The sequence below is a fragment of the Artemia sp. Qi Xiang Cuo genome, unplaced genomic scaffold (assembly GCF_049724085.1).
Source record: "Artemia sp. Qi Xiang Cuo unplaced genomic scaffold, ASM4972408v1 HiC_scaffold_2992, whole genome shotgun sequence".
In the NCBI taxonomy this organism is placed as follows: Eukaryota; Metazoa; Arthropoda; class Branchiopoda; order Anostraca; family Artemiidae; genus Artemia; species Artemia sp. Qi Xiang Cuo.
Window position 1 is genome coordinate 260,894 of NW_028300387.1, and position 15,610 is coordinate 276,503.

Here is a 15,610-nt window from a genome sequence, read left to right on the forward strand (position 1 = left end):
TTCAAATTGAATGAGCCCTTTTTCAAGTTTCTTCGACAAAGATTTCAATAAAAACCTTATATGCCTCCAGGGCATAACTTATAATCTTTGCCCTGAGGGTTGTGGGGGAGTGTCCTCCTCAAAAATATATTTTCTATCTGGAAATCAACTACGCTGAACAAAATGGCTATCTCAAAATTTTTATAGGATGTGTTTGGGGGAATGATGGGCGTGGGGGGGGCTATTTTCCTTCCAATCACTTTCTACTATTAAAAAGGGCACTAGTCCTTTGAATTTCCAATCGAATGAGCTTTTTTTGAAGTTTCTACGACAACGCCTTCTTTAAAAACCTTATATGCCCCCAGGGCATAATTTAAAACCCTTGCCCTAAGGACTGTGGGGGAGTGTCCTCCTCAAAAACATATTTTCTATCTGGAAATCAACTACGCTGAACAAAATGGCTATCTCAAAATTTCGATTGGAGATGTTGGGAGGAATAACGGGTATGGGGGGGGATAGTGGCCCTCCAATCACCTTCGAAAAAGGGTAATAGACCCTCAAATTTCCAATCGAATGAGCCTGTTTTGAAGTTTCTACGACAACGCCTTCTATAAAAACCTTATATGCCCCCAGGGCATGACTTAAAACCCTTGCCCTGAGGGTTCTGGGGGAGTGTCCTCCTCAAAAACATTTTTTCTATGTGGAAATCAACTACGCTGAACAAAATGGCTACCTCAAAATTTTGATGGGATGTGATTGAGGGAATGATGGTCGGGGGGAGGGGGGGCTAGCTGCGCTCCAATCACTTTCGACTATTAAAAAGAGCACTAGAACTCTCAATTTCGAATCGAATGAGCCCATTTTGAAGTTTCTACAAATACCCTTTCCATATGAAGTGCCCAGCGCTAAAGGAAAAATATAATAAATAGTACATTGTGCAAACATCGTTCTTATATGCCCTCAAGGCATAACTTAAAACCCTTGCCCCGAGGGTTTTGGGGGAGTGTCCTCTTCAAAAACATATTTTCTATGAGGAAATCAACTACGCTGAACAAAATGGCTATCTCAAAATTTTGATTGGATGTGTTTGGGAAAATGATGGGCGGGGGCTAGTTGCCCTCCAATCACTATCCACTATTAAAAAGGGCACTAGCTCTTTCAATTTGCAATCGACTGAGTTTTTTTTGAAGTTTCTACGACAACATCTTCTATAAAAACCATATATGTCCCCAGGGCATAACTTAAAACCCTTGCCCTGAGAGTTTTGAGGGAGTGTCCTCCTCAGAAACATATTTTCTATCTGAAAATCAACTACGCTGAACAAAATGGCTATCTCAAAATTTTGATTGGATGTGTTTGGGGGAATGGTGGGCGTGAGGGGGGCTAGTTGCCCTCCAATCACTTTTGACTATTAAAAAAGGCACTAGCGCTTCGAATTTCCAATCCAATGAGCCTGTTTTGTAGTTTCTACGACATTGCCTTCTATAAAAACCTTATATGCTCCCAGGGCATAACTTAAAACCCTTGCCCTGAACTCTTAATTTCCAATCGAATGAGCCCCTTTTGAAGTTTCTACGACGACCCCTTCCATATGAAGTGCCCAGCTCTAAAGGAAAAAATAATAAATAGTACATCGTGCCAACATCGTTCTTATATACCCTCAGGGCATAACTTAAAACCCTTGCCCTGAAGGTTGCGGGGGAGTGTCCTCCTCAAAAACATATTTTCTATCAGGAAATCAACTACGCTGAACAAAATGGCTATCTAAAAATTTTGATTCGATGTGTTTGGGGGGATGACGGGCGTGGGGGGGAGGGGGGGCTAGTTGCCCTCCAATCACTTTCGACTATTAAAAAGTGTAATAGCCCTTTGAATTTCGAATTGAATGAGCCCTTTTTCAAGTTTCTACGACAAAGATTACAATAAAAACCTTATATGCCCCCAGGGCATAACTTACAACCCTCGCCCAGAGGAATGTTGGAGAGTTTCTCCCTTAAAAATATATTTTCTATCTTGAAGTCAACTACGCTGAACAAAATGGCTGTCTCAAAATTTTTATTGGATGTGTTTGGAGGAATGATGGGCGGGGGGGGGGCTATTTTCCTTCCAATCACTTTCGACAATTAAAAAGGGCACTAGTCCTTTGAATTTCCAATCGAAAGAGCTTTTTTTGAAGTTTCTACGACAACGCCTTCTTTAAAAACCTTATATGCCCCCAGGGCATAACCTAAAACCCTTGCCCTAAGGGCTGTGGGGGAGTGTCCTCCTCGAAAACATATTTTCTGTCAGGAAATCAACTAAGCTGAACAAAATGGCTATCTCAAAACTTTGATTGGATATTTTTGGGAGTAAGATGGGCGTGGGGGGGCTAGTTGCCCTCCAATCACTTTCGACTATTAAAAAGAGTACTAGCCCTTCCAATTCCCAATTGAATTAGCCTGTTTGTAAAATCTTACGATAATGTCATCTATTTAAATCTTATATGCTTCCACGGAAAAACTTAAAACCCTTTCCTTAAGGGTTCTGGGGGAGTGTCCTCTTCAAAAGCATATTGTCTATCCGGAAGTCAACTATGCTCAACGAAATGGATATCTCAAAATTTTGATTGGATGTGATTGGGGGAATGATGGTCGTGGGGGGGGGCTAGTTGCGCTCCAATCACTTTCGACTATTAAAAAGAGCACTAGAACTCTCAATTTCGAATCGAATAAGCCCATTTTGAAGTTTCTACAAATACCCTTTCCATATGAAGTGCCCAGCGCTAAAGGAAAAATATAATAAATAGCACATTGTGCAAACATCGTTCTTATATGCCCTCAAGGCATAACTTAAAACCCTTGCCCCGAGGGTTTTGGGGGAGTGTCCTCTTCAAAAACATATTTTCTATGAGGAAATCAACTACGCTGAACAAAATGGCTATCTCAAAATTTTGATTGGATGTGTTTGGGGGAATTATTGTCGTGGGGGGGGCTAATGTCCGTCCAATTAGTTCTAACTCTTAAAAAGAGTAATGGCTTCTTGCATTTTCAATCGAATAAGCACTTTTTGAATTTTTTATGGCTACGTCGTCCTTAAAAAACCTAATATGCCCCCAGGGTCTAATTTATACATCTTACTCTATAGGTTTCGGAGGATTGTCCTCCTCAAACACACGATTTCTTTCAGGACATCATAAACTCAGCGCACAATGGCTATCTGAAAACTTTGATGGGATGTGATTGAGGGAATGATGGCCGTGGGGGGGGGCTAGTTGCGTTCCAAACACTTTCGACTATTAAAAATAGCACTAGAACTCTCAATTTCGAATCGAATGAGCCCATTTTGAAGTTTCTACAAAAACCCTTTCCATATGAAGTGCCCAGCGCTAAAGGAAAAATATAATAAATAGCACATTGTGCCAATATCGTTCTTACATGCCCTCAAGACATAACTTAAAACCCTTGCCCCGAGGGTTTTGGGGGAGTGTCCTCTTCAAAAACATATTTTCTATGAGGAAATCAACTACGCTGAACAAAATGGCTATCTCAAAATTTTGATCGGATGTGTTTGGGAAAATGATGGGCGGGGGCTAGTTGCCCTCCAATCACTCTCCACTATTAAAAAGGGCACTAGCTCTTTCAATTTGCAATCGACTGAGCCTTTTTTGAAGTTTCTACGACAACATCTTCTATAAAAAACCATATATGTCCCCAGGGCATAACTTAAAACCCTTGCCCTGAGAGTTTTGGGGGAGTGTCCTCCTCAGAAACATATTTTCTATCTGTAAATCAACTACGCTGAAGAAAATGGCTATCTAAAAATTTTGATTGGTTGTGTTTGGGTGAATGATGGACGTGAGGGGGGGTAGTTGCCCTCCAATCACTTTCGACTATTAAAAAGGGCACTAGCGCTTCGAATTTCCAATCGAATGAGCCTGTTTTGAAGTTTCTACGACATTGCCTTCTATAAAAACATTATATGCCCCCAGGGCATAACGTAAAACCCGTGCCCTGAGGGTTGTGGGGAATGTCCTCCTCAAAAACATATTTTCTATCTGGAAATCAACGTTGCTGAACAAAGTGGCTATCTCAAAATTTTGATTGGATGCGTTAGGGGGAATGGTGGGCGTGGGGGGGGGGAGGCTAGTTGCCCTCCAATCACTTTGGATTATTAAAAAGGGCAATAATGAATAATAAATAATACATAGTACATTGTGCCAACATCGTTCTCATACACCCTCAGGGCATAACTTAAAACCCTTGCCCCGAGGGTTGTGGGGGAGTGTCCTCCTCAAAAACATATTTTTTATCTGGAAATCAACCACGCTAAACAAAATGGCTATCTCAAAATTTTGATTGGATGTGTTTGGGGGAATGATGGGCGTGGGGGGGGGGGCTAGTTGCCCTCCAATCACTTTTGACTCTTAAAAAGGGGCACTAGCCACTCCAATTTCCAATTGAATGAGCTCTTTTTAAACTTTCTACGACAGCTCCTTCGATACGAAGTGCCCGACTGAAGAAGAAGAAGAAAAAAACACTTTATGCCCACATCGTTCTTTACTTAGGCAGCCCTAGCGCGCTGCCTATGATAAGGAGTGGCAAGACACATTCTAACTTCAAGTTTTGGATGCAAAAGTGACTTATACAAAAGATTGATGACTTTAGGGGAATAAGTGGAAAGAGTACTTTTAATCAGTCCCATAGTTGAGGTAGCGCCAACAGCAGACCCAATGAATTTTTGCTCATTGTCAATAGTGACACCACGATCCTGCACATTATTTGCAGAGAAGAGTGGGTGGCCTACGAAAAACTGAGAGAGACAAGGATTCAGTTTGCCAAAGTGAATGATATGGCACTTAGCAATATTGAATTCAAGAAGCCAAGCCTCCACCCATTGACCAGGCAGTAGAAGATTATTTTGTAGAAGGACACGATCTTCACGAAACAAGTCTGGTCCAAGAAGCTTCAGATAGTTTACATAGAGTAGATTTACTGCTGATAATGGAAGAAGCATCATTGTTGAAGATATTAAATAGCGTAGGGCCCAAAACACTTCCCTGAGGAACTCCACTCAAAACATGCGTAGAGGGAGAAAGAATACGATTACCAGAATCTACAAATAACTGAACACATTAAGATCGCAAATAAAGAAAATCAAGGATCTAGAGTAGGGATTTATCTTCAAGCTTGACTGCACTTAATTTAATTGCAAGTCGTGACAGTCTGTGACAAACTTTGTCAAAAGCTTTAGAAAAGTGAAGTAGAATCATGTCAGTAGGTATCCCCATATCAAGCAACTTGGTGATGTGATCATATGATTCAACGAGATTGGTATCAACAGATCTCTCTGAACAAAAGCCATATTATGAACTGTGCAAAACATTATTTGTTTTAAGATATTTAACAACTGCAGAATTGATTATTCTTTCAATAACCTTAACAACTGCTTATGTCATGCTACTGGATCAATAATTTTCAACAAGGTCCTTTCTAACTTTCTTAAATATTGGAATGATATGTGTAGTTTTCCAATCCAGAGGTAGTCTGGAAATATTTAATAATAACTTGAACAGCAGGGAAAGAGGTTGACACGAAACTGTTCGACGTTTATGTAGGATACACGAGTGAATGCCACCTGGACCAGCAGATTTACTCAGTTTGAGGCATATAAGTTCCTTTAGAACTATTGTATCAGCAATCAGAATTTTGATTGGATGTGTTTGGGGGAATGATGGGCGGGGGGGGGGGGGCTAGGCGCCCTCCAATCACTTTCGACTATTACAAAGGGCACTAGCCCTTCGAATTTCCAATCGAATGAGCCTGTTTTGAAGTTTCTACGACAACGCCTTCTATAAAAACTTTATATGCCCCCAAGGCATAACTTAAAACCCTTGCCCTAAGGGTTGTGGGGGAGTGTCCTCCTCAAAAACATACTTTCTATCTGAAAATCAACTGCGCTGAACAAAATAGCTATCTGAGAATTTTGATAGGATGTGTTTGGGGGAATGATGGGCGTGAGGGGGGGGGGAGGGCTAGTTGCCCTTCAATCACTTTTAGACTATTAAAAATGGCACTAGAAATCTCAATTCCCAATCAAATGAGCCCCCTTTGAAGTTTTTACAACGCCCTGTTCTATATTAAGTGCTCTGCTCCAAATGCAAAAAATAATAAATAGCACATCGCGCAAACATTGTTATTATGTACCCTCGGGGCATAAGTTGAGACCCTTGCCCCGGGGAAAACGGGGGAGTGTCTTCTTCAAAAACATATTTTCTATCAGGAAATCAACTACGCTGAACAAAATGGCTGTCTAAAAATTTTGTTTGGTTGTGTTTGGGGTAAAGTCGGGCGTGGGGGGGGGGGGCTAGGTGCCACCCAATCACTTTCGACTATTAAAAAAGGGACTAGCCCTTTGAATTTCCAATTGAATGAGCCTGTTTAGAAGTTTCTACGACAACACCTTCTATAAAAACCTTATATGCCCCCAGGGGCTTAAAACCCTTGCCCGGAGGGTTGTGGGGGAGTGTCTTCCTCAAAAACATATTTTCTATCAGGAAATCAACTAATCAACTACGCTGAACAAAATGGCTATCTCAAAATTTTGATTGGATTTGGTTTTGGGGAATGATGGGCATGGGGGGGGCTAGTTGCCCTCCAATTACTTTCGACTATTAAAAAGGGCACTCGAACTCTCAATTTCCAATCGAATAAGCCCCTTTTGAAGTTTCTACGACGACCTCGTCCATAAGAAGTGCCCTGCTCTAAAGGGAAAAAATAATACATAGTACATTGTGCCAACATCGTTCGTATATGCCCTCAGGGAGAACTTTAAAACCCTTGCCCCGAGGGTTGTGGTGGAGTGTCCTCCTTAAAAACACATTTTCTATCTGGAAATCAACTACGCTGAACAAAATAGCTATCTCAAAATTTTGATTGGATGTGTTTAGGGGAATGCGGCGCGTCGGGGGGGGGGCTAATTGCCCTCCAATCACTTTTGACTATTAAAAAGGGCACTAGCCACTTCAATTTCCAATCGAATGAGCCCTCTTAGAAGTTTCTACGACAACTCCTTCGATACGAAGTGCCCGACTGAAGAAAGAAAAAAAAAAAAAACAAAAAAAAAAACAAAAAACAAAAAAAAACACATTTTGCCCACATCGTTCTTTACTTAGGCAGTGCTAGCGCACTGCCTATGATACACGAGTGAATGCCACCTGGACCAGCAGATTTACTCAGTTTGAGGCATATTAGTTCCTTTAGAACTATTGTATCAGCAATCAGAATTGGCTGCATCTTATGTGATACATCATATAAAGCAGGTGTGGGATAAACAATACTGTAGTTCCAGGAAAAAACCGAAGAAAATTGTAGGTTGAAAATCTCAACTTTCACCTCAGGATCAGCAACTGATTGACTATTGTCTAGGATATCGGGGACTGTGCGTCTGCTGCTACATGTTTGATTTCATTCATTTATTAATGCTGATTAGTGATAGTTTTAAGCTTTGTAGTTTATTTCTTGGGGGGAACCATAGAAGCATTTTATATGTTCTTTGGACTATTTTGAACAAAATGGCAATTTCACAATTTCAATCAAATGCGTTTGGCGAAGAGGGGCAGTTAGGGGGAGGAGTAGTTGCCCTCTATAATTTTTTTCTCTTAAAATGGAATTAGAACTTCCAATTTTTAACCAAATGAGACTCTTCTAAAGTTTATACAACCAGCCCTTCCATAAAAACCTTAAATGCCTCCAAGGCATAACTTACAACCCTTGTCCCCAGGCTCTGGGGGTTTGTTTCAACCCCAAAGGCTTTGTTATATGATAGTTGGACTATTTTGAATAGAATTGCTACCTCAAAATTTGAATTGGATGCATTTCGAGACGATATGACGTATGTGTATGCGGGATAGGGGGGGGGGGGGTTGCTGCCCAGCGATCTCTGTAACTCTTAAAAAGGGCACCAGAGTTTCCAATTACCAATCGAAAGAGTCACCTCCAAAGTTTATACGGCCACCCCTTCTACAAGAACCTTATATGCCCCCAGGGCATAACTTACAACCCATGCCCTGAGAGCTGTATGGGGGTGGGGCGGGCTGTCATCCTCAAAGACATTATTTTTGGACCTTTCAACTACCCTGAACACAATGGTTATCTCTTAAAATGGTAAAATTTTGACTGGATGTATTAGGGAGAATGATGGGCGTGGAAGGGGGGGGCGCCTGGTTGCCCTCCAATCACTTAGGTTATTAAAAAGGACACTAGCCCTTTCAATTTTCAATCAAATGAGCCCTTTTTGATATTTTTACGACAACTCCTTCGATACGAAGTGCCCGGGTCTAAGAAAAAAAAAACAAAAAAAAGAAAAAAAAACCATCGTTCCAACGTCGTTCCTTACTTAGGCAGCACTATTGCACTGCCTATGACTAGTCAAATTACATTACTTGCCTCTTTTTTCTTTAATTTAAGCAACTCGTCCTTCTCCTTTTCCCACAAAGTTTGCAGCTTCTCAGAAAGACTTTTTAAGAAATTAGTAACTGTTTGGGGATTTTGGGCCATTCCTATTGCGTGCTTAAAACTTGCATAATTTGGGTAGCCCAAAATAGTTGCCATCTCTTTTCTGATCTCAATTATCTCTTCAAAGATAGGTACGTTTTCACGGATGCACCTATTTGAAAAAAAAATTGTATTCAATAGCAGCACCATGAGGATCGTGTTTTATTATTTCAAACGCTGAACTCATTATTAAAGTAAATTAATCCTAGCCATAAAATAATTGGATTACAGTTTAACCCTAGATAATTGGGATAAAAACCTAAGCAATAAATCCAGTCTACACAAATCTATAGAATAAAAAAGGATGGAAAAGTGACGAAGACTAGCATTGCTAGTCTTCGTCACTCTATAATGGTTTTGCGTAAACCCACCAAAGTGCATTAAAAAAAAATCAAAAAAAAATCATATTTTCAGTTTTTCTGGGGAATGGTCCCTTGGGCAATTCTAATAAAGAAATTGGGGGTCCACACGTAGGGAGGTACGAGAATTAATTTGTAGGCAAATTTAATAATACACTAAAATGAGACAATAAAAAAAGATGCTACATTAACATCCCTGGCATGTAGCCTAACAATGAGGAAATTAGATTTACGGCGGTTATGCTAATCTGAATGTTTTCTAAGTCATTTTCATGGAAGGTGTTTTTCCATGGCACATCAAAAATTGGAAATAAGTTACCAGCATTTCAATTAATACAAGAACCAATGTAGGCAATAGGATTATAATCCAAAGCGATATAGTTTGCATAAAATGAATGTCTTTTGTTTATACTTATGCTATTATAGATTCAGTGTCGAAGCTCCTTCCAAATAATATCTTAAAAGAAAATATCACTTCCCTCCAATAATTATGGTGTATTAGTTCTAACTGACCCAACCAATATGGATTTTTGGGTTCCGATACCGATCTATCGATACCGTACCGATACCCATATAATTTGCCGATAAATTCCCCTCCGAAAAAAAAACTTACCTAAAGTTTATTACCCTGCATTCTCTGTCCATATTCATTTTCGCGTGCTTCTAAATGTCTACCAGACACCGAAGAACAGTCTCAATAATTCACTGTGGATTTCAAATAATGCAAAAAAAAAAGATTTATTTAGAAAAGATTTAGAAAAAAAATTTAAGCCAATAAAGTTCAAGTCTTTACAGCGGTTAATAAGCCCAGTCGAGCTGGGACAAATTGTAATGCAGATAGCAAAACTTTTCAGCATTTCTTCTTTTCAGAGACATTCGTGTGTCATCATAGATGTTCCAAACTGTGCTGAAAACTCTTTCACTTCGGACTGAAGAGTGTGGACAGCAGAAATACTTCCGAGCAAGTTGTGCCAGTCTCTTGAAACGACTGCTGTTACTTCACCACCATACTAAGCGACAGCTTTTTTTCCTGTCAATGACAGCCTCACTCATGTACCTTTTCAGTTCCTCATCAATATTACCTGTTGACTCTTCTTCTTCAATCGTTGAAGTTGCAAGCATGTTATTAAACAGGCAGTCAATTAAACTTGCTGTGGCTCTTCTGATACAGTGTCTAATTTTAATTCTTCCAATGTCTGATTATCTGTTTCTTCTTGTAGCCACCTTTTAGCATTACTGAGTGCCTTTTCATTTAGGGGTTGGTGTTCTCCGGTTGTATGTTCTTGAGCTCACCATTTCATTTCAAAAACTAGTGCACCAAGTGTGTATTGACAAGTACTGACAACAAATAAACTTTTACTTCATTTGATTTACATCTGCTGCTCTCTCTACGATGGTTACACTTAGCAGGTGGCTCTGAATCCAAGGACTCGACAAGCAAAAATTACCTAAGGAGATTCGGTACCATCATTTGGGTAAGTTCCTTATAAAAACTATAAAATTGGCTGATAATCGATTTTTTTTTCAGATATCCGATAATGACATTGACCCTTATATCAGCCGGCCGATATATCGGTCGGGCCTTAGTTCGAAGGGCAATGTGCACAGTTGTACAAAAGTAAATATTGAAAAATTTATTTTTGAAAATCTAGTGTGTGTGGGTGGAGGGGTATTTTTATTTTACTCAATGAAAACCCGAAAAAGGATATTTTTCTATGAAAATGTCATAACGATTATTCTTTAAAATCTAGAGAGGGGCTGGGAAATCTAAGAAAAAATTGCCCTATGCCGTTCCTCTCAATTGACGCGTTGAATAGAGCATGAAATTCCTAAAGATCTCAGAAAGCCCGCTTTTACCAAGTCCTTTGGATCTTTTTGAAATCTCAAATCAGTCAGAGCATAAGAATTTCAAGCAATCAGAGTAATCTGAGCCGGGAGGGGAGATGGCTCTTCAAGCCAATTCCTCCCCGTTGTTTTTCCAAATTATTTTGTGATTTTTATATAGTTTTCTATTTTGTATTGAGACTTTTGAAGTTATGTCTACACTATTGCATAGTTGGCTATAATTTATATACGTCGTTCACTACTAACTTCTTATTTAAACTTTATTTTAGCTTTTTTCAAATAGTACCCGGTAACCAACTGTAAGTAAAGAGCAACCTGACTCAATAGTAACTGAAACTCTAAAAACGGATTTTTTATACCAATGGATACATCAAAAGAATCGAATTTTTGCGGTGATTTTAAATATATAAGTTTCATCAAGTTTAGTCTTATCCATCAGAATTTATTAGCCTGAGAAAATTTGCCTTATTTTCGAAAAAAGGGAAAACATCCCCTAAAAGTCAAAGAATCTTAACTGGAATTTTCTTAGGAACTGTATATACAGCTCAAAATGCTAGTGTTAAGATAGTAAAACTAAACCCTATTTTTGTTTTGTTTAATAGGGTTCTTTACTTTTGTTTGAAAAACTTATTTTGTGGAATTTTTTTTTTTAATTAATGTAAAGAAAAGATGATAAAATTTTTGTTTCAAGAATATAGAACCATCACATCATTACCATAAACCATGCTTCACATCAGAATCATCACATCAGAACCCTGGTTCATCATTACCAACAGGTATTTTTACTATCTTAGCACAAACATCCCCAGGAGGAGGCTGACACCCAAATTATCCTTCATGCTGCATCTTGCCTACGAAATGGCTGTTCGAAAGTCATTGTTCATGGAAATGACACAGATATTATTGTGCTTTCGCTTCATCATTACCAACAGCTAGTTTTACTATCTTACTACTAGCATCCCGAGCTTTATTCCGAGTTCTTAAAAAAAAATCCAGTTCATTGTGTGTTAAAAATGAAATAAACTTCATTGTTTAATAAACTGGTGTTTATCGCGTTAATTAAAGAGACTGGTGACTTTAAGTCACTCGATGTTCGGGTCCATCTCTCCCCACAGGAAGAAAGCCTTAAAGAATATTCTGTGACTGAAAACACCTTCTGGTTTCATCTGATTGTTCTACTATAATGAACAAAATTACTGTCTACAAAATTTCATTGGAGGTTTGGAAAATGAATGGGCTCGGGAAGAGGACTGCTTGCCCTCCAATCCCCCTTTACTTTAAATAGGACACTAGAACTTTTAAACTTGAATCGAATTAGCTCCTTTAAAAGTTTCAATGATATTTCTAGCTATTATAGAGCATCGCCCTCTATGATATTGCGTATATCCCCTTTTGAAAACCTGCAGGCGTTTAGTTTTTTCGTTTGATTGAGCTCGCAATGAACGTTCTTAAAAGTTTCGCCTTAATACCCTTAGTGTCATTAGTTACATTAACTATAGTAATACTATTAATAGTATATATATTACCTTTCGTAATTTGAACATCAAGTTCAGGAAGTTTCAACTTTATACAATTAGCCGTTGTCATGACATTGCTGATGTATCCTTTGATAATCTGAATATTTATATACTTTTGTGATTTTCATCTTTATGCTGTTAGTCTTACAAGTAGTTGCAAAAGAGGTAATAGTTGAAGTAGCAATAATAGTAGTAGTAGCAAGTGTAGCAACGGTAGTAACATTTGTAGTAGCATGCACATATTGCGTTTTGGTCAGGTGATCTTCCCCTTTAAGCATTATCTGAAAGTTTCAACTTAATACTTAAATCATCCTTAAGATACGCTTTTTTGACAATGTGCATGCATATAAAGTCTTTTGATTTAGTTCATATTTCCCCTCAATATTTTAAATGTAGTACTTTAGATGTAGTAGTAGTAGTGGAAGCATTAGTAGTAGTAGTTGTAGTAATAGTACTTCACAAATATTATCCCTTTGGTCAATTGATCATTTCCCTTATTATTTCCTGAAAGTTCTAAATTAAAACACTCAGTCATTTCCAAGTTGCACTCCTTTGACAGCCCGTATATACATAACGTGTTTTGATTTACTTCAATACTTCCCTCAACCTTCTTTGAAAGGTTCACCTGAATGCCCTTTGTCTTTTAGTAAATTAAAGGTCAAAAATGCATACTTTTCTCAACAACACATACTATATGTAAACATTATACGGATTGGCTAACATACAGCCGTTGTTTTGGGGGCTGTGAGGGGGTTGACGTCTTAAAATATTGATTGGATGTTTTTTTTGGTAAATTACGGCCGTTGGGCGGAGGGATTGCTGGTTGTCCTCAATTCACTTTTGACTCTTAAAAAGAGTACAATAGCTTCCAATTTCTAATCAATGAGCCGTGCCCGAAGTTTATATGAACAACCATTCCATAAGCACCTTACATACCTTCGGGGTATAACTTACGCCTACACGGGACTATTAAACCCGGTACTGTAAACAGGGACTATTTCAATCCAAAGGCCTTTTTATATGATCTTTAGACTGTTTTATACAAAATGACTAAATCAAAATTTCTGTCAGATGCGCTTGGGGAAAAGAAGACGTGGGATGGGTTAGTTACTCTCCTATTACTTTTGACTCTTAAAAAGAACACTAAGACTTCTGATTTCCGATTGAATGAGCCACATCCCAAGTTTGTCCCACCACCCTTTCCATAAAAACCATAAATGTTAACAATGGGAAACTAATATAATTTATAGCCCTTCCCAAGAGGTCCTACAAACACTTTCGACTATTAAAATGGCACTGGAACCTTCAATTTTCCATCAAATGAATCCCCTCCTAAGCAGATGCAACCAGCCTTTCCATAAACGAACGTATATGCCCCTGGGGTATAACTAACAACACTTGACCTGAGGGCTCTGGGAGGGGGGGGGGGTAATATTCAAAGACGTGATTACTGGACCTTTAAACTACGCTGAACAAAATTAATATCTCAAAATTTTGATTGGATGGAATTAGGGAAATGATGGGTCTAGGTGGAGGGGGTGGCGAGTTGCCATCCAGTCACTTTCGGCTATCAGAAAGGACATTAAAATTTGCAATTTCTAATCAAATGAGCCCATTCTAAAGTTTCCACGGCAGCTCCTTCTATAAAAAGTGCTCTGGTCTATAACGTCGTGCCCACATTGCTCTTTACTTAGGCAGCACAATTCCTCTGCCTACGATCTTTTTACTACTCTTTTAAACTTTTTACTATTTTTTATCTCAAAATTTCTATAAGATGCATTTCGATAAAATGCGACGTGTTGGGGAGGGGGGGGGCAGCTGGCCTCCAATCACTTTAACTCTTAAAAAGAGGATTATAGATTATGATTACCAATCCAATGGGCCCCCTATGAGGTTATAATGACATATATACACTTTCAACCCTTGCCCTGAGGGCTGTGAGGGGGGTGGGAGTCATCCTCAAAGACATAATCTCCGAGCCATTTCACTCCGCTAAATAAAATGGCTATCTCAAAACTTTTATTGAATCTGTTTGGAGTAAGCATGGGTATGGGGGGGGACTGGTTGCCCTCCAATCACACTCGACTAGTAAAAACGGCACTAGCCCTTTCAATTATCAGTCGAATGAGCCTCTTTCGAAGTTTCTAAGACAATTTCTTTTATACGAAGTGCCCTTGTCTAAAAAAAACAAATAATAAACAATGTATTGTGCCCACATTGCTCTTTACTTTAGCCGCACTGCCTATAATATTTATGTTTTTGCTAAGTTAGGTTGAGCTTAGAAAAAGCAAAATTTAATAGGCTACAAACGGTACTCGCATGATAGCACTCAAGTCGTTTTTAAGGCCCAATCACCTCTTGGGGGAGCCTATTCCTGGGTGTAATTGTAATCAGTGGGTTCGAATATGACTAGAAAGTGCTTTCATATTGTGTTAAACAAATGTGTCATGGAGGTATCATATTTTTAGGTCCTGGTAACAAAATCACTTTAGTCCTGGCTAAAGTGATTATGTTTGATTTTGATTTTCTATTGAGGGCCAAAACTAATATTATAAATGATAATTTAGAGAAGTATGAAGTTAAAAGGGTAGATTTTTATAGAATTTGAATAACTCGACAGGTCAAGACCCAAACAAAAATTATGGAGAAAATTTTTGAAAAAATTAATGATAGTATGTTTGAGGAGGAGCTAGAATTTGAGATTCCAGAACCCAGTGGAGGGAGGTCTTTCCGATTGTACATCTTAACGTTCAGGGAGTGAGTTCTTCGTTTGACGATATTGGGTTACTATGTAGGAATTCACGTCCTACAGTAATTTGCCTCTGTGAAACATTTTGAGCAATTAAAATCAACTACTTATGGATATTTCTGGATATCCATCTATGTTTCTGAACAGAAAGACGACTAAAAAGGGTGGAGTCACATTTTATATTTCGCATAATGTACCAGCTATCTGATATGATGCGTTTATGTTCAAACATTAAACAAGTTTTGGAATCATTATTTTTAGAGATCAAAATTAATATTAGCGAAAAGTTAATACTCGCTGAAATATGTAGATTTTAAAGTGAATCTACGAAGAATTTTTTTTTAATTTTGGAAGACATTTTTCCGAAAATATCATCTGAAAAATCAGAAATACTTTTATTGGGTAGCTTCAACATCAATTTAAAGGATATGTCATCTAGTCAAACTTCCGATCTTTTGTCACTGGCAATTTCATTCAGAATAATTCCTTCCATAAATTTACTGAGAGATTCCAAATCAATCAGTTAATTTAATAAATGATAAAGTGCTGATCTCCTACATATTGGACCTGATCTTACACAATATCCACTTTGGAAAGCTTCCAGATCCTGAACAATGAAATTCTTGATGT

The 15,610-nt window shown here is 38.5% G+C and overlaps 1 protein-coding gene across 1 annotated transcript in view; it reads right to left on the reverse strand.

Moving 5' to 3' along the window:
• LOC148938735 (thimet oligopeptidase-like) overlaps positions 1–15,610 on the reverse strand; it is a gene marked incomplete at its 5' end in the record, with an annotated part of 37,060 nt that overhangs the window by 20,872 nt on the left and 578 nt on the right. Inside the window, one exon of the mRNA XM_089107581.1 lies at positions 8,403–8,622. Within this exon, the coding sequence (XP_088963707.1) occupies positions 8,403–8,622 (220 nt within the window). The remainder of the gene's footprint in view (positions 1–8,402; positions 8,623–15,610) is intronic.